This window comes from Odocoileus virginianus, chromosome 17 (assembly GCF_023699985.2).
Source record: "Odocoileus virginianus isolate 20LAN1187 ecotype Illinois chromosome 17, Ovbor_1.2, whole genome shotgun sequence".
NCBI lineage: Eukaryota > Metazoa > Chordata > Mammalia > Artiodactyla > Cervidae > Odocoileus > Odocoileus virginianus.
In genome coordinates this window covers 32209946-32232490 of record NC_069690.1, presented here as the reverse complement: position 1 = coordinate 32232490, position 22545 = coordinate 32209946, and the positions used below count along the sequence as shown (strand labels likewise).

The 22545-nt window shown below is 44.6% G+C and overlaps 1 protein-coding gene across 9 annotated transcripts in view; it reads right to left on the bottom strand.

The window, feature by feature from the left end:
- Nucleotides 1–22545, bottom strand: part of ULK2 (unc-51 like autophagy activating kinase 2) — a 62976-nt gene that overhangs the window by 4510 nt on the left and 35921 nt on the right. For 3 of the 9 annotated variants that reach the window (XM_070479202.1, XM_020895640.2, XM_020895645.2), the window contains 13 exons: nucleotides 20356–20493; nucleotides 19228–19373; nucleotides 17486–17566; nucleotides 15653–15939; nucleotides 14629–14816; nucleotides 14125–14228; nucleotides 11545–11694; nucleotides 10500–10708; nucleotides 8552–8730; nucleotides 8062–8180; nucleotides 7580–7737; nucleotides 4760–4895; nucleotides 1981–4186 (listed from right to left, as the gene is read on the bottom strand). In XM_070479202.1, the coding sequence (XP_070335303.1) occupies nucleotides 4128–4186; nucleotides 4760–4895; nucleotides 7580–7737; nucleotides 8062–8180; nucleotides 8552–8730; nucleotides 10500–10708; nucleotides 11545–11694; nucleotides 14125–14228; nucleotides 14629–14816; nucleotides 15653–15939; nucleotides 17486–17566; nucleotides 19228–19373; nucleotides 20356–20493 (1954 nt within the window). In that variant the 3' untranslated portion in view covers nucleotides 1981–4127. Of the gene's footprint in view, nucleotides 1–1980; nucleotides 4187–4759; nucleotides 4896–7579; nucleotides 7738–8061; nucleotides 8181–8551; nucleotides 8751–10479; nucleotides 10709–11544; nucleotides 11695–14124; nucleotides 14229–14628; nucleotides 14817–15652; nucleotides 15940–17485; nucleotides 17567–19227; nucleotides 19374–20355; nucleotides 20494–22545 lie in introns of those variants that run through there. The other 6 variants (XM_020895641.2, XM_020895642.2, XM_020895644.2 and 3 more) reach the window with 6 other exon arrangements.

The following is a 22545-nucleotide window of genomic DNA, read 5'->3' as shown; positions in this document are numbered from 1 at the left end:
GACCCAGAGGTAGACCGTCCACATCCGTTAACTGACACATGGATGGTGGGGAGCACACGTCACCGGGGGCCTGTCTCTGCCACCATGTGCACCTCAACGCCTGGCTCTTCTGCGGTTCACCTGGCCACGGGGAACACACACAACAGCCTGCAGATTAAGACTGGTTCTTACATTTAAAGTGGATATTTTTTAAAAAAGAGACATTTTGTGACATGTGGAAGTTATGCGATACTCAAATTTCAGGTGTGTCGTCTGGTTGCTTTCCACAGCTCAGCAGCAGGGCTGAGGAGTTGCCGAAGTGGCCATTCAGTCCTGAACGGAGCAAGTGGGCAAAACGGGGTGTCCTGTCCAGCCTCCTGGACAGGACATTGCAGAGCAGAAGATGTGTTCATGACCATGTGGAAGGAAGCTGGGACCCATGTGGAAGTAAACAAGCCCCTTACGTAACAAGCATCTGTTCCCAAGAATCCCCCAGTTTTCATATCCTCTCTGGACTGACATGCTCTGGACACAAGCTGGCTCCTCTGTGAGCAACCTCTTAAATGTTGACATGTGCTCAAGGTTAGCTGGTCTGAGAAATGAGATTTTATTCCATATCTTCAGTGTCCGGAGTCCACAGATGACTCACATCTCTGAACACCAGACGTGATGAGGAGACAGCCTGTGACTGGAGAAGCATCCCCAGCCTCAGCCTCCCTCAGAGTCCCCCTCCCTGGCTCAGATCCAGCCCCCTATCTGAGCCCAGAGACTGGGACCCTCAGCCAGTCTGTACCAGGGACTTTTTATCCCGCCACTCACAGAAGCCTCCAGACTGGAGATTGCTGGAAGGGAGAGGCAAGGAAAGAATGTGTCAAGGGGCCACCGCTGCACGAGGGAGTCCGAGACCAAGAGAGTTGCACCCAAGGAGGCAGAGAACAGCCAAGACACAACAGCCTGGGAGTGGGAGGATGAAAGGAAGCCCGGGGCTCGGAGACCTCCACCCAGATCGACTCCAGAGGCTCTTCAAAAAGGACACACTGAACAGCCACGACAAAGGTTTACATGGCACATCACTAACCGGCCGACCAGGCCCTGGTGAAGGGGACCTGAAGTCTTGGCCCCTTCCTCCAGAACGGTCTGGGTACTGGCCTACCATGACCCTTTACCTGTTTGGCTCTGCCTTGTCCACAGAGGCTGAGACTTTAGGGGCTACCGGTCATTTCCCGTGGTGGGTGCTCTTCCAGGTGGGCCACTGTGATGTGTCTCCTGTTTGGGTGAGGACCCAGCCATCCTGACCCCTTGCCCACAGACGGTGTTCCAGCCAGGGCTGGGACAAACAAGGAGACTCAGGCAGCACTCAGGAGCCTCCACGGCTGCAGACTCGGGGCTCAGGGCACAGCTATAGTCAACTCCTGGAGTGCAAAGCAGACACGATACTTCCAGGTGGTGCCTGTCAGGGAGAGAAGATGCCAAGCTCTCCAGCAGCAGGCATCCTTCTGGAACAACACAAGTTTGCTCAGCCCCAGTGAGAACAGGTGACTGCTTGCAGAGGCTATGGCGGGAGCAGCAAGACTTCCTCCAAGGCCCATGCACAAGTCCTTCCATCACCTCACGGGCTTTCTAAAGCCAAGTAACAACTTCACGTTCATGGTGTCCAGCTTGACTCCCCTCCTGTTACCTGTGGGGACTGAGCCCACCCAGCCCAAACAGTAACCTTGTCTCCAGCCTCCTCTCCTCCACCCCAGGAGGGCGGAAAGACAGAAGGGCACTCTGGCTCTTCCTCTTCAGGAGAAGGAGGTGTGGGCATCATCCCTCAGGCCCAGCGCAGGCCCAGTTAAGGCAAATCCTTACAACAGGAACAGCCAGCTAGCACATTCGCAGATTACCCCTCTACCTGCATTTGTACGGTCCATAACTTTCCAGATGTCAATCCATGAATGTATGGACTGGTCCATTTCCATTTCATGAAAGAGATGATAGAAAAATCAAAAGATACACATGGAAACATAAAGCATTTGTTTATTATTGCTATAATCAAGGCAAAATCTCTTAAATCAACTGGCCTTGATAATGGAAATATAATCAGAATCATTATTCCTGCATTTACAGTTTGTTTTCTGCTGTTCAGACCGCAGGGTTTCACACATACACCACATACCACCTGACCTTTCTCGCACAAGAAGAAGAATGCACTTGGAGACCACTCCCTAGGTACTGACGGCAGACCAAGCCATTTCCTCACTGTGAACTCATTCCATCCTGTGTTTAAAACAAATGGGAAAGGGGAGGAGGGGCCAGAATGCACCCACCCCCTTTGGAGGATCAACTGAGATGACCCATGTGGTAACTGAGAGAACATACAAGAAACTGCCCTTTACACTCAAAACAGTGGTACAAACTAGACCATCACCGGTAATGGTGCTTGTCACCCTGCTGGGGGAGGGGGGAACCCCAGCACAGCCCTCCTCCCATAGCCTGCAGGACTGTCACCACAACCTGAAGTCCTGGGGCAATGTGCGTTAACCACCCAGCCTCCAAACTCACTGAGGAAGGAGTTGGTCTGACAAGCCACGTCACAGGGACCCAGCCTTGTCCTAGAAACACCTGGTCAGTTTTATTTATCTTAGTATACATCTGTACAGGCAATAATAAAAAGGCTATTACACAATTCAGTGAGTTTTATCTAGTTTCATGGGTAATGCATGCAGTTACAAATGAGAGGTAGAAACACTGTATTAAAGACCTAAAAATACAAACATCATATAAATAAATGTTCAAATTAACTGCTGGGATTTTATACAGATAAATAAGGTAAAAATTACATTACTTTGTCAAAGTAAAGGAAAACCTTTTTGTTTTTATCAGTACACTAAATTAGATTAATGCCAAAGAGCTTCTGTGCAATTTGTCCAAGTTCAGATGACATCATCTAAAGGATTAAAACTGGAGAATGGTTTGTTCAAGTATCCAAGCACGTAAGTCAAAGAAACCAAATCATCGACCACGTGGGCACCGTTTCTGGAGGGACGTTAAGGGCCCACATTCTCCGTGACTAGCTCCCTGGTGGACTGCCAGGATTAACAGGAAAATGCACGCAGGCTGGAGAGAGCCGCCCCTTATCCTAAGAGAAAACAAACCTCATTTTTCACTGACTTCATGTAAAACTCCACATCACTAAAAAGCCTAGAGGTCACCAGCTCTGTTTTGGCCCTACCACAATTCTTGAGTGTATCTCTGGCCTGCCACTTGTTCTAATGCTGCCCGAATAAACCTAGCGGTCACAGGCATGAATACACATTATGCATGCAGAGTAAAAAATGCAAACTAAAGCAGACAACCAGCAACTTAAAAAAATCAGCGAGAGAAAACCTATAGGCGTAGATGAATAGGTTAAGAAAATGCAGAGGCTCATAAAACACAAGTCTTTACCACTGAAAAGTCCACAAGAGATTACATGTGAATTCTGGAAAGGGTACGCATATATAATCAAGTAAAATACTTTAAACAAGTCCATTGTGCCTCAGTTAGCTTTAAATTGCAAAATCCAATACAGTTGTTTTAATAAATTAGTGCAATATGAAAGATTTTGGAAGATTATTAATATATGTCCACGTTAGCTCAAATTGAAGATTTCACAATATCTTCCAAGAGTCATCTTTCACTCCTTCTTAAGTTATTTCTTCCTGAGCTGTTTATGGGTGCGTGCTCAGACTCAGACAAACTCACCCCGAGAACTGAACTGCCGGAGGAGATGGGGCTTTTTATTTCCACTCCTTGGTGAATACAAGGAGTCCCACACTGTGCTCTGGTGGCTAGTACAAAGAGCCACTCATCACTTAATGCTAACTCTCCTTAACAGTAACCATACTGGTGATTCTAGTTCTAAGGTACATTTATTTACCAAAATCAAACCGAAAGCCCAGTGGAACACTTTTGCATCTGCTTCTATAAAGAGAAAGGGAAGGGGTGACTTCTCTGATAAGGAAGACCTCCTACAATATGTAGTTCTGGGATTGGTTTTCCTTTGTGAAACCACTGCGTGCTCTTTGGTAGTCACCATGTAAGAGTGGACCGACAGGACCCAAGCTGTGCTCCCAATGGCATCACCTGACACCCACCGCTGGTCCCGGGGGCAGGCCTGCTGCTGCTCACAAGGCTGAGGTGCTATAGCAGAGTGCTGACAATCTTCTTTCAATACTAGATTTATCTAGAAATAAAATAAATCCATGATAAATACCATTAATATTTCAAAACCGAGCAAAGAATCACCACTGAGAAAAATCTCTCTCTCCACTTCCACCCTCACTTCTGTTCTATCTTTGCCCCAAAGTTAACAGTTCTAGTGCTTTTTCTTCTTTCTGCATGTTAACTGTCTAGCTTAGTGCTGCGCGGTGTAAAAGCTAGATTAGCAAGTCAAACGAAGAACATGTAGATTTTAACAGCTAGTTTGCTCACAACTGCAATAAGTATAGAACTGCCAGCCCCTGGCTGCTCTTCAGAATGTGGATGACCACACCTCCTCCAAGAGGCCCACCACCTCATCTGCTCTTCACAAGCCTTGTATCTACTCCTTACAACAGCTCTGCAAGGCAGGCCTTGTCCCTCATCTCACAGAAGAAAAAACTGAGGCCACGGAAGGGGGATGTGACTAGCCCAAGGTTGGGAAACCAAGATGCAACACCCTTGGGCAGGGCACTGCACACCCCAAGGTCTTCCTGCTGCTCCAGGAGAAGACAAGGAGATGCAATCAGCAAACACACTGCTTTCCAAGTCAACTCACATCTGTGGATGTTTTCAATGTCTGCCGGGTCCTGAAGAATCTTAGTTAAGCCCTCCAGAAGAAGGGCTGCCTTATGATAGCGATAAACAATATCTTCAGTCTGCTGAAACATTTCATCCAAGGCTGCGGCTTGAACCTGGAACCAGTGAACAAAGACAAGAAGGTTCTCAGCTTTTCCAAGAAAATATGAATCCATGTGCACAATGCAGCTTTAAATGGAATCTCTCTAAAATTAATACCTTCTGACAAAATGATGTAACTTACTGGGTGAGTGATATAAAGGAAAAGCTTCTTGACAAAAGAGTTACTAACTGCATTCAAACATAACCTTCTTGAACTCAGAGACTCAAAACTCCTAAGGTTTAATACTTCTAAACTGACTCATCTCTGACTTCAATAAAAAGTTTACTTTAAATATATACTTCCATACTAGTAACCTGGCATTTCATTAAAGCAGATTTTGTTACAATGAAATAATTAAATGATGTTAAAAGCCATTTATCAGCTGCTTCCTTCAGTTAAAGGACCTCCTGGTGTGTGGGATTTATTCACTCAGAGACATTTATTGGGCACCTCTTGAATTTACGGGGCAGTGGGCATACGATGAAGGCGAGCTCATAGTCCAGGTAAGGTATGGGCTGTGCTCCAAGGGCCACACAATATCACAGGAGGAAGCCCTGGATGGTACCCAGTGGACTACGCTCAAGGGGCACCTAACCAGGCTATCGGGGAGGGGAAGGTGAGGAGAGCCTCCAGGAAGTGACACTGAGGCCGAGTCAAGAGAAGCAGGTGTGAGCTGGGCAGTGGGAGAGGAGGCCAGGGCCTTCCCAGTGTCATTCACAGGGTTATGAGCATTTTGTTTTCCCAACAGCATCCTAATTTTCTCTTTAATCATTCATCTCTGAGTCTGTGAGGGATCCAGTGTGCTAATTTACCTGTCAGTATGCTCTTTCAAAAAGTAAAGCCACTTACAATAAGATAAATAAAATGGATATGGAAAATCAAAGTCCTGAAACAGAAGGAGAAAGAAAGAACTACGTGTAAGGTGAGTGCCCCCATGCTGCTCGGCAGCCAGGGCCCAGGAGAGATTTGTTGGAGGCATGTGGCCCTGTCATCAGCAGAGACAGCAGCACTGTCACTCCTCACGACAGGACATCAGTCCTGGCACAAATTTTAAGAGAAAATCTGTCCTACGAAGTCTTAATCTGGTACAAAACAATACAGTGCATAATATTATTCATGTCCAGTTTATAGTAATACAATATATATTATTCTCATCAATAGCTTATATTCCAAAATTATTTTCATATGACTTTTTATTATGATGGCTTTCAAAAAAATGCCAAGGGGGTAATATAACAGTACAATTTCAGAGTTCAGGTAAATCTGGGGCCAAGAAGGAAGGTCAATTGTGTTAGTATGGTAAAAATCATAAGGTTGGTCAATAATTAAATTCTTCCCCACTGAATTACTTCTTTAACAGCTCCTAATTTCATGCTTAAGATACAGAAAAAAAATTATTTCTATAAATATAACCAGATATTTGGCAAAGTAGGTTAAACTTCTTGTCTATACTGAGGTCAGTCGTGGAATCTGAGCACATGAATTTCTGCAGATAGGGTAAAAGAGCAGAATTTTTTTCTAACATTTTAAGCCAAATTTCTTAAACAATGGGAAATGAAGAAACAGATCCAGCAAAAGCTTTTAGATACAAACTATCAAAAGATTAGGTCATGCCTAATGTTAGCAATTTTTAAGTGGTATGGTAAACTTTTATTAATACCAAATGTGGTAACCAACACAGCTTGGTTGCTGCATGTTGCTGCTACTGCTAAGTCACGTCAGTCATGTCCAACTCTGTGTGACCCCATAGACGGCAGCCCACCAGGCTCCCATCCCTGGGATTCTCCAGGCAAGAGTACTGGAGTGGGCTGCCATTTCCTTCTCCAGTGCATGAAAGTGAAAAGTGAAAGTGAAGTTGCTCAGTCGTGTCTGACTCTTCGCGACCCCATGGACTGTAGCCTACCAGGCTCCTCCATCCATGGGATTTTCCAGGCAAGAGTACTGGAGTGGGGTGCCATTGCCTTCTCTTTGCTGCATGTTAATTCAGTCCAAATACTCCTTCAGGAAGAGGTACCATGACACCTGGGACATGGGAGTGGTGGGGCTTTAACTCTGTTTAAAAGGATGATGTCAAGCAGGTATGCAATTCAAAAGATGCTCTTAGAATGGACAAGGAAGCTGTGGTACATATACACTATGGAATATCATTCAGCCATTAAAAAGAATTCATTTGAATCAGTTCTAATGAGATGCATGAAACTGGAGCCCATTATACAGAGTGAAGTAAGCCAGAAAGATAAATACCAATATGGTATACTAACACATATATATGGAATTTAAAAAGATGGTAATGATAACCCTATATGCAAAACAGAAAAAGAGACACAGATGTACAGAACAGACTTTTAGACTCTGTTGGAGAAGGCGAGGGTGGGATGTTCAGAGAGAACAGCATTGAAACAAGTATACTATCAAGGGTGAAACAGGTCACCAGCCCAGGTTGGATGCATGAGACAAGTGCTCAGGGCTGGTGCACTGGGAAGACCCAGAGGGATGGGATGGAAAGGGAGGTGGGAGGGGGGATCGGGATGGGGAATACATGTAAATCCATGGCTGATTCATGTCAATGTATGGCAAAAACCACTACAATACTGTAAAGTAATTAGCCTCCAACTAATAAAAATAAATGGAAAAAAAAAAGATGCTCTTAAACACCACAACTATTACTGTACAATATTACACTTTAAAAAGGGTTACCATTTCTACAGCACAGTTATAGATGAGTTTCTCTGCAGTTACGCTGTTGATTTCATCAATAAATCTCTGTTTGTCAGAGAAGAAGCGATTCAGCTTTTCTGTCAATTTCTTGCACATGCTAATGCAGAATTTATATCGTTCATTCAGATTTTTGACAACTGGAAAAAAGTTGAAATAACAATTCAGTTTTTTTTTTCAGAAACAGAGTCATGGTGACATGCAACATTCCTGCTAACTTAAGGAAAGCGACAAAAAATGATCACTAAGAAAAGTTCCTGGAAATCATTCTTTCCTATGTCCTCTCAGTTAAGAGAGGATTGACAACAAAGCACCTGACTGCTCTATATTAAAAACAGAGGAGCCAGCATCTTTTCCCATTGAAGAATACTTAATAACACAGTGATCCCTCATCAAAAACCCCTTTCTCAGTGCAAGGGGAGAGGACTGCTGGGCCCCCAGGAGCTCATCATGCCCCAGCCTACCTTGCTTCACACCCGAGGACGGGCTCAGCTTCCCGGATTTGATCTGCTCTTTGGCGAGATGCAGAGAGGCTGCTAGGAGTTGTGCAGCTTTCATGTGCAACACGAGCTGCTCTACTCGCCTGGCCCAGAAACAGCAAGCACAGTGTTAGCCTATGAACCAACAGGCCAGACCCCATCTCAACCCACCTTGACACTCTTAGTGCACAAAGGACTCCTGAAAGAAGGGTCGGCGTGGAAAAAAGTGTACTTTTAACATTAGGGGCACACTCAGATAAGAGTACGATCTCTTTATAATCAAGTATCTTTAAAATCAAGGCTGCAGAACCTCCAGTCTTGGCTCACAGAGCAAAATTGAGCACTGAAATAACTCAGAGACTCCTTGACATTTTTGCTAACTGGACATGACCTGCAGTGGGTGGCGGGGCCTACAGCGTGGACACCAGTGCATGGAGGGCAGGAAGGGAGGAGGTGGACAGCAGGGGGCACCTACCCCCAGTCCTTGCTCAGCTGGCTGATCTGGTCCACCACCGCACTCTCCTGGATCTGGTACACGGAGACGGCCGATGCGCAGAGCTCCGGGCTCCCCCCGCGCACAGCTGTCAGGTCCAGCACACACTCCGTGAACAGCAGCATTGAGTTCAGGTGGCGTAAGGTGTCTGCATGTTCTTGCTAAGGCAAAGCCAACTTGTCTTAGAAACTTGAAGGTTAAGGAGGTGCATACTCATTTCTGTATACCAACCATGGCCACTGCTAATATTTTTCTATATGTATCAATATCAGAATGATCAAAGGAGGCTGAAATTTCTAAATTCCAGAAAACTAGTGAGAAGATAAACACAAATGAAATCAAAGGTGTGTCATGTGTTTTTGTGGCATGCATGAGAGCAACCACAACATTCAGCCTCAAAGATATGAGGCCATTGTGCTTTCACAGGAAAAAATGAAACACAGAACTAAATCAATGTACATGAGACAGAAACATGACCAAATAGATACTGAGATATAAGAACTTCAGCATATTCTGGACATGAGACTACACTTCTCGATAGTTTCATGAATTCTACTGGCTTAAAATTTCAGAGATACTTTATTTAAATTTCTGGTGGTTCCTCAGTTAACAGTGGTTCCTAATAATAAAGCTTTTAAATTTCATGATCTTTTCAGTTAGTTAAAGTGAAGTACAGACAGACATAATAGCAATGCATTAAAAATTGGTATTCTAAAATTAATGCTGTTTTGAGATTTGTTTTTAGCTAGCAATGTATTTTGAAATCCCAAATAAAACTAAGTTTCTCACTCTACTTCCATGGTTAAAAGGGATGAAAACCAGCGTCCTTGAGACAGGAGAATAAACGAACCAACTTTTGAGAATCTCCCTGCTCTGCAACAGCAGATTGGACTTACTAGAACATAATTTACATTATACATATTTTCAAAATTACAGCTTAAACTTACCACAGAATCACTACTAAAATTTTGCATGCAATATTTTATAACTTTTATGTGAGATACTTAATTTTCCTCCACACACAACAGAAATCCTAAGGGTCCAGCACAGACACTTAGTGCCTTCGATGGTCTGGAGAATGGGTCAGTTTAATCTGAAGTGCAGGGTGATCTGCACTGACTGAGGTCAGATGCAGTCCACGGGAAGATGCCCTAGAGTCGATGCTGAGGAGTTAGCTGGCACAGGCTTTGGAATCGTAACATTAACCTCTGTTCTGGATGTGTGCTCAGTACACTGCACATTATGACATGTTTTTCCCTGGAGAACCCACTCCGTGGAGGGACGTGACTATCCAATCTGCTGGGAAGCTGTATTTCTCAGCGTTACTGACTCAGTTGGCATTATAATTTACTTTTTCAAAACTTAAGTTTAAGCGTATCATTTTTATCTTGTAAGGTAAGGTAAGCTTTGAGAATAAAAAGTTATGGCTTTAGGGAAAAGATTATGTTTTAAAAGTCCTATAAGTAAAAGGGCTTCCCTCATAGCTCAGTCAGTAAAGAATCTGCCTGCAAGGCAGGAGACCCAGGTTCAATCCCTGAGTTGGGAAGATCTCCTGGAGAAGGGAGTGGCAACCCACTCCAGTATTCTGGCCTGGAGAATCCCATGGACAGAGGCACCCAGCGGGCTACAGTCCATGGGTTTGCAAGAGTCAGACACAACTTAGCGACTAAAGCACCATCATCATAAGTAGTAAATTAACTTTAGATAAAAGAATTAAGAATACAAAATCTGTATGTGTCACTTCCTGTGAACCAAAGCTCATTGTGAATGAGTGTCACTGTCAACATAATTCTAAAAACACACCACCAAGGTTTCAGACAGAAAAGGTCACGGGGAGAACCACTGGGACTTGCTCTCGGACTTTGCCCTCTCATCATCAATTCTCTCCTCACTGTAGCCTGAAAGGACACATTGTAGGGTCTCTTCCCACCTCCATCAGCGTTTCCTCTGGCAGTTCGGGGGCTTCAAAGGTTACGAGACCCTCCAGGCTGGGGGGTGAAGCACCACAAGGCACATGTCTCAGGCTGGGGGCCGCTTCTGCTCCCGGAGGGGGAGACCCTGAGCACAGCCCAGGTGGGGAACCCCCACACACATGGCCACCGATGGAGCACAGAGAGCCCCCGGAGCCGCTAGAGCCCCCTGTGGAGAGAGGACATGGACAGCACTCAGTGATTAGCGCCCAGTGATCACCAGGCAGGATGGCAACCTGTAAAAGAAACCCTCCTCCCACCCCAGCCCAAGAACAGGCTCTATCTTCCCATGCTCACCTTCATTCCTCAGCTGTAGGCATCCTTCACAGACTCATCACAGCTGCTTTTAAATTGTTTTAGACAAACTCTAGCATACGCCTTTCTCCCCTGCTATGCCACAGTCCTCAGGTGAGAAAACTCAGCCATAGGTGGTACATCACTAAAACTCTACCCAAGTGCCGGTCTGGAGGCACTTAGACCAGTTCTGTTTTCTAATACCACGAACAACATTGTGATGAGATCTTGCCTTCTTGTGAGTTATTTATGTGTGATAAATACTTTATAAGGCCGTTTTGCTGTGAGTGGTCTTATAAACAGAATGCAGTTACCACACAGCTCTAAGACTCATCATGCTGTTTTCTAAAGCAGCCAAAAGTGAGCACACAGTTCCCATTAAGCCTCCACAGCACTGGGTTATACTATTTAAATGTTGGCTTAGTTATTAGGTATAAACTGTTATTTTCTTTCTCTCTTTTCTTCAGCCGCCCTGCGTGGTTTGAGGGACCTTAGGTCCCTGAACAGGGATGGAACCGGTGCTCTCTGGAGTGGAAGGTGGAGTTTGAACCACTGGGCCACCAGGGAAGTCCCCTCATTTACTTTTTATAACCCTTTAAGGTAAAGAAGATTATTGTCTCCACGTCACTGGAAATTATATCACACCATGAAGGCATTTTCAGAACTTGAACCCCAAACAAGAGCCCAAGGCAGAACTAAGTCAACCCTCACCTGAGGCGGTTCTTATCCGAAGGCCCACGGGGGCACGCGTGGTGGCTGCGGCCCTGTGTGGGGGAGACCCCACCGTGAACACCACGGCCCTGGGGCTGGCTGCTGCTCCTACAGGAGGGGCCAGGGCCACACCACAGGCTCCTGCAGGGGCTGAGAGAAGTCCACCACGCGTGTTACATTCCAGAGGGCGGGGTCACAGAGAGACTTCACTGTTACATGAGATTTTTGTTTTTTTACAATAAGCACTTATTACTCTTAAAAACAGAGAATTCAATTTAGAGCTCCATGAAAAATATTTTACAGTAATCTCTTCACAGCTGTGAATCTTCCTTTCACCAAAGCCTAGAAGTCAGTTTTCTGTGCACTTCTAAAATGTGTGAACTGCAGTCACAGCTGAGAATAATTTGAAAATGTGGAAACTAAGAACTGGAAATAAAAATGTGAGGGAAAAAACCTGATTAAATAATGGGCAGAGGATCTGAGAAGTTACTTTTCAAAAAAATATGGTCAATAGGTACATGAAAAGATGTTCAACACCACTAATCATCAGCGAAATGCAAGTAAAAACCACAGTGAGACACCACCTCATACCTGTCAGGACGGCCATCCTCAAAAAACCACAAATAACAAATGTTGAGGATGTGGAGAAACGTAAGAGCTAAGCTGTCTTATAGCTTATAGTTTCTTAGAAGAAAATGCAGAGTTAAGCATGAGATAGAAGTATCTAGGGAGACTCCAAGAAAAGGAAGACAAAAGCAAAGACACAAGAGAAAAGTTTACCCTGCTACCTACAGCTACAGCAAACCCTACACACACCCTCACTCATGGCAAAAAAAAAAAAAAAAAAAGGAAAAAAAAGACCTCACACTATTTGACTTGATTCTTTATATCTAGTATATCATGCCTGGCTTTCAACAAAAAATTAAAAGGCAACCTCATCAACAGATAGGATGTGGCAGAGAAGAGAAATGAGTAATGTATCTGATGAGCTCATAAACGGACAGGACATGGTGGAGAAGAGAATCAGCTAGCCTGAAGGTACATCAGTAGGAACTTCCAAAACTGGAAAGCAAAGAGAAAGAAGAACCAAAACAAAACCCCCAGAATGTCCAAGAACCGTGGGACAACCACAAAGGTATAACATACATGCAATAGGAGTATCAGATGGAGAAAGAAAGAAACGAAACAAATACCTGACGTATCAATAGTAAAGACCCAAGTAGTTTCCCAAACAAATGCAGAATCAAACCACAGGTCTAGGAAACCTCAAGAACACCAAGTGGTTAGAGGTTAAAAAAAAAAAAAATCTATACCTAGGCACTTCATATTCAAACAGCAGAGAATCAAAGAAAAATTCCTGAAAGAAGCCAAACTGTGTGTGTGTTGGGGGGTGGGGTGGGGGTGGCGGGGAGAGAACATCTCATCAATTACATCAGAGGAACAAGGTTAAGACTTACATCAGACTTCTCTTTAGAAACCATGCCAGATGAAAGTGGAGTGAAAAGTGAAGTCCTGTTGTACAGAAACCACAAACCACACTCAAGATATTTACTGGTCTAGACATTCCCTGCTTTGGAGTTTCATGGGAGAGCCAATAAAAGAATTATAGAGAAAACAAGAACAAAGGTTACAACAGTGATTCTCAAATTTAAGTGTGCATAATAATCACATGGGGAGTTTGCTAGAGACACAGATTCCTAAAATCCATTTCCAGAAAGCTCAATTGAACAAGTCTGGTTTAGGGCATGGAACCAGACCTTTGATTTCATTTTTTTGACAAGCAGTCCAAAGTAATCTTGGTGTGGGTCCATGGACATAAAGGTCTCTGGGACAACTGAAAGAGCCAGGGATCTCAGTGACCCATGGCTCTCTATAGGACAGGCCTGCTACATAAGAAATGCTGAAGAACACATATGTGTTTAAGGTAACTTTGGCTAGGGTTATCCTACTGATAAAAAACAATCTTGGTCAGAACTCCTTCTAACTCATGGGCTGCTTATCATCCAGACACTACACAAGTCGCTGTCTTGGCAGGCTCCTAAGAAATCAGATGAGATGACAGAGGCTGGATGAAGAGATGTGGGTCAGCAGGTTCATGAACAGTCAAGAGGAGTAGACAGGCAGAATGTTATCCCCACATCCAAGCCAGAGACGCTCATGTCCTGACCCTCGGAACCTGTAAATACCTACATTACATGGCAAAGAGGAATTAAAGTTGCAGATGGAACTAGGGTTGCTAATCAGCTGGCCTTAAAGAGATTATCCAGTGGGTCCAATGCAATCACAAGGGGCCTTCAAATGGATAACAAGCAGGCAGAAGGTCTGAGTCTAGACTGGCCATGGCTGGCTTTCCAGATGGAAGGGGCCATAAGCCAAGGGGAGCAGGTGATCCCTAGAAGCTGGAAAGGCAAGGAATCCAGTCTCCCCAGAGCTCCCAGAGTGAACACAGCCCTGCCCACACCCTAACTTCAGCCCAGTGAGACCTTGAGAACCGTAAACTAATATACTTGTGGTAATCTGTCACAGCAGCAAGAGGAAACTAACAAATTACATGCCTAAAGGAAACCAGATTTTTCTTACCTGTATCCATTGGTCGTTCTGTATTTAAACTGTCCGTGCTGCCTTGATGTCCACCAAAAGGTGTTTTTACTTGTTGATCTGATAATTTCCCAGTACTGATGGACCTAAAAAGAAAAATAATAGTGTAAATGTATACTTTTAAAAAATCCGGACATATCAATAACTAGGGTGACTTAAGCCACACCATAAAAGGATTATGGGAAGTCAAAGAACAAGGAGACAAAAATAGAGACCAAACAATTCAAGGCAGATTAACTTCATAACCAGAAAAACAGAAAGTAGAAACAGACCCCTCAGGAAACTTAGGATGAGCTCTGATTCACACAGGTGCAGGAAGCATCTTGGTTTTCTGAGATGCTATGTTTATAGAGTCACTAACTGTACACAATATCACTAACCACTGGCATAGAGCAGCTGCTAGTTTGGTCTGGTTGTTTTATGGTAGAAACAGAGGCACTGCTACAGTCTTGAAGTTTGAGGCTGGAAGGAAATGGCCTTGTTTACCTGCCAAACGCTGCCTTGACCTGATGCTCGGACTTCTGCCTCTCCCCTCCTTGAACCAAGACACAGTGAGTGCATTTCCTTGGGTTGTTCCCGTCTTTCGGCTGCCCCTCGGAAGGCCCATGGCGAGTGGCCAAGGCGAGAAGGTTGGAAGATGCTTGCGTTTTGGGAATTTTGAAAGGAGCCGTGGTCTAAAGAAAAACACATAAGTGAATTACTCCAACATACAGAGTTAATTCCATTCAGAGTCACCAGGCTCACGGTGCAGAGGCTGGAGCAGAGACTCCAGACTGTGGCGAACTCGGATTCAAATCTGGCTCCTCTACATCCAGTCTCTGAGACCCTGACAGTTCATTTATGCTAAGCCTGCTTCCTTTCTCCATGGTAAACAGGATAATGAATGTAAAGCATGCAGCAAGTACAGGACTCACACTCGGCCTGGCACACAGCAGGTGCTGATTAACTGGAGTTGTTCTCCCCCGAATGCTTTCCACAAGTATCTGTTAGACTAGCTCATGACCTGGCTTTCTACTCCTAAGAACTCAGTTAAGCTACTGCTAAGCCGACTACAGGGACCTTATATTGACACTAGCTCCCTGTACAAGCGCACGCCCTAGACAGCAGCCCAGAGAGTCAAGAGTGAGTAAGTTCCAGATCAGACTTCCCTGACAGGCCTGGTGACCTTCCCATTTCCTGGGGCCCTCCCACTATGCACCACTCAAGACAAGATTCTCATAGAACTTACCAGAACCCTGCTCTTTGGTTTGGAATGACCCATCAAGTCTTACGCCAGAACCCCACAGCACTCTACTCACAGACCTAATAGAGGCATGTGCCCAGGTCCTGTCTTTGTCTGCACTCTGACTCAACTTCCCTGTGTGGCTCCTGGGTGCTTCTCTCAGGACCTGGGAGTAATCAACTTCTCTATTTCAATTTCTCTTGTGGTCTGCTACTGGACCCAGTGCCCAGTTGAAAAATGTTCATTTAGACAAGTCATAACACCCACATGAGGGCTGAGTACACACACCTTAGTAGGAGAGCCAATGATGGTTGGTAACGGAGTTCTGAAGAGCCAGTCCGAGCTCCGCGGGGAGGACCCGCTGTGCTTGGTGGGGGAGGTCCCGAGGCTGCCAGGCCGGCTGGGCTGGGGAGAGCAGCTGTAGCCTGCCCCGGCCTGGGATGGGCACACGGGGTCAGAGTGCTGTTTTCTGAGCTTCTGCTTGTTCTGGTAGATGTCGGTGAGGGTGGGAGCGCTCTGCAGTCTAGCGCCCAACAGGAGAGGCTGTGGTGACTGGGCCTGCGGCACGGGAGAACCTGCCAAAGAGACAGAAGCAACGTTAACCCAAAGAGAGCAAGCACAGAGCAGAAATGGGGAGTCAAGAAGACACCTCTCAAGTGAGAATTCTAACGAATGTCTTGTTTTCCATGAGATATTCTAAAAATTGCTTACCTGGCAAGACACAATTTTTTGGCTCCTTTACAAAACAGTGACAAGGGCATTGCTGTTGGTGTCCCAGGAGACAGAAGTTAATGACTGTGGGTCTATCAGCTGTTTTTATCAACAGCAAGCACATAACTCAATTAATGCAATGTATAATTACCAACAAAGAAAATTAAAGAGTAAATGGCTAAAGCTAATGAAGGCAACACAAATCTATACTGAACAAGATGGTTTCTACTCTTCATGTGAAGACACACATGTATATTATCAATGAAATTATTCTCTCTTCTCATGTGGCAACTAAAAGAAACTCAAGCTAACCTAGAAAAAAACTCCTTATTCAAGAAAAGAATGTTGGCAAGAAAATTAGAAAGATAATATACTTTTCCTGGATTTTTTTGTCTAAAAATAACAAGCATATGGATATTTGTCAGTTTCATGAAATTCATTTGAAACCTAAAATATCCATCTTCTCTACAAAGAGATACTCATCAACAGACTTCCTGACTCTCAGGGGGACACTAGGGGACAAGGTCTCGAAGAATGGTTGGCTATGATCTGGGAACTCTCCTCCAAACCCTGCTGCTACTGACCTAACTTCCATAAGCCAAGAGCTCCAGTTACAAATTCCTTGGAGCTTCTTGCAAGCCAAACCACCACCAACAACATTAAAGACACATAAACCTTCTTGGTGGCTGATAACCATTATCTTCCCCAAAACAGACACCAGTAAATATAAGATCCTGCTGCTGACCACTCTTAGCTTACTCTCATCCTAAATCTGGTATTTTAGTTTTTAGACCCACATTCTGCCATACATGTGTGTATACACATGTGTATATACATTTGCCACAATAAATAGTGACAAAATGTTATGATCTGGAGAAAGTTATTTGAGCTCTATTTTTAAGGGAACACAAAATCTCCAACACTAAACCAAGAAAAGAGTTCTTTTCTAACTAATGGAGCATTTCTTTAACTGCCTAGTTCCTCAAATGCACATGTAAGATTTGACTTATCAGAGTGTGATTTGCACATATCTTTTCAGACATACATATTTTACATAATAAAGCAAATAAAGATCCACGTTTCTTTTTTATATGATGCTAACTGGTAGCTCTTATTAAAACCAATTTTAATCAAAGTAATGAAATTTCATTTTCTAGAGTGATTTTCATTGTCTGTATGACAACCAGAATTTAGTCAAGTCATTAATTCCTAAGACTTGGTTTCATGAAAGAATCATATACCCAGGAGACAACCAATCAGCAATGATGCACTAGAGGACATTAGACCAAGACAGGAGAGCAAAGAAAATATCTCATATAAATTCTATTGGTTTGCTAAGACTGGAAAAATCTAGCTTGAATTCACTCACTTCAGGACTTAAACCATGAACACTGTGCAGACAGCGCCTACCTGATGAGTTCCTACTCCTGGATTCGTGACCCTGAAGATGCCCGCAGCAGCACTGACGGAACTGCTCAGGAATGGTGCCCACTGAGAGAAGGGGAAAGGATGGAGAAATAGCTCAGAACTAGTAAAGGATGGAACAGGCAACAGGTGCACAGGCTGTATATTACAGCTGACAGAATTTAATTAGCAAAGATGTAGTTCAGCTTGTGCATGCTAAGTGGCCTGCATGCTGGGTGCTGGGCTCACTGAGAGTAGAGCCCCACTGGGCCTGCCTGGAGAGCAGAGTCCCGGGAGAGAGCCGGGCACACCCTCGATGCCACAGGGCATGCTTTCATGACAAAGAATGTGAAGAGCTGGTCCCAAGGGTCCAGCCCATGGAGCTGCTGGGCCCAGCGGCTGGCCCTCTACCCATGATGTTCCTGCCAAGGTCGCTCCCATGCTGCGCCAGCTGTGACTGCATGAGTCACAGATCTGGATGGCATGGTGCCTGGGGATGCTACTTCAGCCTGGGTGACATCTTCTCAGGATTCACTGCCATCAGAACTCCTGCCCACTCCTCCTCCCTCCCCCACCCTTGGGGGTCAGGCTGATAGGTGGTCTGAAGGGCACCCGCCGCTCCTGCTTCCTCCCTGATCTCCAGCAGGGTCTTCCCAGGTGCTCTCTGGAACATTCTCTGCATCTACCTCTGGGAAGCCAAACCAACGAGAGGGACAGCCGGGGAAGACTTCAGGGCGCTTCGGCAGATGAGAGACACGTGTTCACCAAAAACAAGAGGCACTGACTAAGTGTGGCTGGGCCTTGCCCCTGGAACCGGGAGAGCCTAAGGGTTACAGAGGGGATGAGGAAGGGCCATGGTTTTGTTTGAAGAATATTTTTCAACTAAAAATACTTTCAAAACCATTGCAACAGGGCAAGTGGTGATGTAACATTTTGACAAAATGTCACTAGGGCTCTGTTCTGTGACTGGGGCCCCTGGTCACTGCCACAGTCTCTCACTCTCCCTCCTGCTGAGGCGTCTCCCCATGCCCTCTCGGTTTCCTCCAGCAGCTGTGACAGGGGATGCCAGCCCTCGTCCTGGAAGTACCTGTGTCTGTGTATACTGGCCCTCCCTGTCCTGCTCCCCCCACATTTCTGCTGGGTGGCTGGCTGTCTCAGACTCTGCAATCTCAGTTGCTCTGGCCTCTCCAATGTGTGTTCTCAAGTTGGAGCCTTTTCTCTGTCTCTCAGTTTTCCTGAAAATGTGGTTTGGGGTCTTTCTGTTGGGTTGGGATTGCTGTTCTGTGGCCTCCCAGGGTGCCCTGGGAGTGGTTTCCGAGCTCGGCCTGGTGCTGTACATGGTGACCAGGAGAGGCAGGAGGAACTACCGCCCCTGCCCCTCTGCAGCAGGAGGGCGTCTGGTGGACATAGCCTGGCACAGTTACATATACCACTGCCTTGTAACTCTCTTAAATCCGAGCGCCAAAGCAGGGCAGGCATATATATGCTTTAACCTAGGGTATCTGATTTTGTGTTTAGAGATGCTTTTTATCCATAAGACCCATGGATACTATCATATTTCCAACAGTGCTCCGAATGGATTTACAGACCCTCAAGAAGGAGCTGGAGCAGTGGAGGGTTGGAGGGAGGGACATGGCTCCCTATCAGCTGGGACTCAAGGCCACCAAGAGCTGGGCTCCTAAGGGATTGTCGTGTCACAGGTGTCATCATGAAAAAGGAGGGAAACAACTAGCACGTATTCTTCTTACCCAGAGGGGAAGGTGAGTAAGGCCTGGAAGAGCCAGTGGAGAGTCTTCGTCCTATGGCCGGAACTGCATCTGCTGGCGCTGGGGAGCAAGATCCCGGACGGAGGAAGCCCAGAGGGCTGGTGTTAGACCTTCGTACCGCTGCAGATCTGGGTAGAAATACAATTACTCCCTTGCTGGCAGCTTCCAGGATTTTATTTCCGTCTTTTTTCCTAAAGCTTCCAAACAGTATGCCATGCAGTAGATTTTTTAAAGTATGGAGCAAGTTGTATGGAACAGACATCAAGTGTGTGAAACTACAGAGTGAGGTCTCCCTCCCACCTTGGATCCCTCCACTTAATTTGTTCCAACACTTCCTCAGTCCTACTCAAAAGGTTACTGCTATGTTCATTTCTAATGTATCCTTCCAGAGTTCCTTAATTTAAATATGAATGTATCATGCATGTGGGCATGCATGCTAAGTCATTTCAGTCGCTTTTGCAACCCCATGGACTGTAGCCCGTCAGACTCCTCTGTCCATATGATTTTCCAGGCAAGAATACTGGAGTGGGTTGCCATGCCCTTCTCCAGGGGATCTTTCTGACCCAGGGATCAAACTCGCATCTCCTGAGTCTCCTGCATTGGCTGCTGCTGCTGCTAAGTCACTTCAGTCGTGTCCAACTCTGTGCAACCCCACAGACATCAGCCCATCAGGTTCTGCTGTCTCTCCCTCCAGGCAAGAATACTGGAGTGGGTTGCCATTTCCTTCTCCAATGCATGTATGCATGCTAAGTCGCTTCAGTCATGTCCGACTCTGTGCAACCCCACGGACAGCAGCCCACCAGGCTCCTCTGTCCACAGAATTCTCTAGGCAAGAGTACTGGAGTGGGTTGCCATTTCCTTCTCCCCCTGCATTGGCAGGTGGGTTCTTTACCACCAGCACCATATCACACTATATGAATTACCCAGCCAAGCTTAAACATCATTTAAATGGATCCACTACAAAAAACATTCATCATTATTCAATTTCGTACACCTCCAGCACACACCCATGTGAGAGAGTAGTCAGCTATGGAAAGTGACGAACCTTCAATAACAAAGGACTTTAAAAGACAGGTGGAGGAACTGAGAAAGGGGAGAGTGCCCACCTACCGTGGAGAGCCATGTAGATTTGTGCTGGAGCCAGCAGTGGAGGTGAGGTTCTGCTCTATGCGCTGGTAATTCCTCACCTGGGTGGGGACGGGAATGGGGGCAGCTGCGCTGTGTGGGGATACGGAGGGCTGGCACTGCCTGCAGACACGAGTCATGAAAAAGGAAAGAAATCCAGTGAAACCACTCTCCTTTCACTTGACCCACTGGTGACATTGAGAAAACTCTAGAAGAAGCCAAGTGATCACATCTGAATGCGATTAAGAAATGATCTTAAATATACATATATATATATATAGCCGAAAACATCACACCTGTCACTTCAAGAAGTCTCCTGGCTTGCACACACACACTGAGGAGGAAGACGTGCAGCCAGAAGGGGACACACACCCCTCTACAGCAACAGGAAGGGCCCACGGCCGGCACAGCGCCGCTTCAGCTGCTTACCTTCTGCGGCTCATTCTCATGTGATCAAGAGGAAAAATGCTTCTAGGAAACTATGCTGGGTAAAAGAACAGGAAATTCAAGAGCAGAGATGCCTGGAATGTTTACAAAAGTTATGAGTGCAGTAAGCATTCTCAGGAACTGGGACTTTGATGAAGACTAAAAACATACTGTGTGACTCCCAGCACACAACTCATGTGAGATCCACACTGTGCAGCACAGCTGGTTTCTTTCCTTGCTTTTCACAAATTCAGAAACGGCATGTCCTTAGATGACTTTCAATGCAATCTACAACATGTCTTAAAACATCGGGGGTGACACTAGGCCTTAAGAAAGAATGAATGATTTCATTCTTTTGCCTTTCCTTAATTCTGAAAAAGCCACAAAATCTCCCACTTTTGCCTAGTTACAATATTAGAGGGATAAAGAGATAATATATTTAGTTTAAAAAATCAATGAAACTGATAAACCCTTGGCGATATTAACTAAGGATAAAAGAGAAAAGACTCAAAATCATAAATGAAAGAAAGGTCATAACTAATGCCACCTACAATATACAGATAAATCCTACAAATACACAACCTACCAAGACTGGATCATGAAGAAAGAAAACCTGAATAGATCTATTACTAGTAACGAGACTGAACCATTAACTGAAAACCTCCCAAAAGAGAAAAATCTAGGACCATATGGCTTCATTGGTGGATTCTAGCAGTTAAAGACTTACCAAACAACACTCAAACTCCTCCAAAAATTGAAGAGGGGGGAACACTTCCAAACTCATCCCATGAGTTCGGCATTACCCTAGTACAAAAGCCAGACACAGACACTATAGGAAAAGAAAACTACAGAATATCCCTGATGAAATTTGAAGTGAAAATCCTCAACAAAATACTAGCAAACCAAATTCAAGATTATGTCAAAAGGATCAAACACTATGACCAAACAGGATTTACAGTATACCATAATTAACAGAACAAAGGACAAAAACCACACAATCACCACAAATGATGCAGCATTTGTCAACATCCAACACCCTTTCATGATAAAAACTACTAAATAAAACAGGAATAGAAGGAAATTACCTCAACAATAATAAAGGTATATATGAAAAGCCCACAGCTAACAACATATTTAATGGAGAAAGACAGAAAGCCTTTCCTGTATGATCAGGGATGAGTTAAGAATGGCCTCTCTCAACAATTCTATTCATTGTAGAATTCCTAGCCAGAGCAATTGGGCAAGAAAAAGAAATAAAAGACATTCAAACTGGAAAGGAAGAAATAAAATTATCTCTTCATAGACAGCATGATTGTAAATGTAGAAAACTAAAGATTTCACATACAAGGAAAAAAAAAAAGACATTTGAACTAGTAAACTCAGCAAAGTTGCAGGATATAAAATCAACACACAGAAAAATCAGTTGTATTTTCCATATATTAACAACAAATAATCCAAAAAGGAAATTAAGACAACAATCTCACTGATACTAGTATCAAAAAGAATAGAATTTGAGAAATAAGTCTAACCAAGGAGATGAAAGACTTGCATGATAAAAACTACAAAACATTGTTAAATGTAATTAAAGAAGACACTTCATATTCATGGATTGGAAAACTTAATATTAAGATGTCAACAGTAATACCCAAAGTGTTTTATACAGATTAGTGCTGTCCCTATCAAAATCACAGTGGCTATTTTTATATAAATAGAAAAACAAAATCTATCCTAAAATTCATATGGACTGTG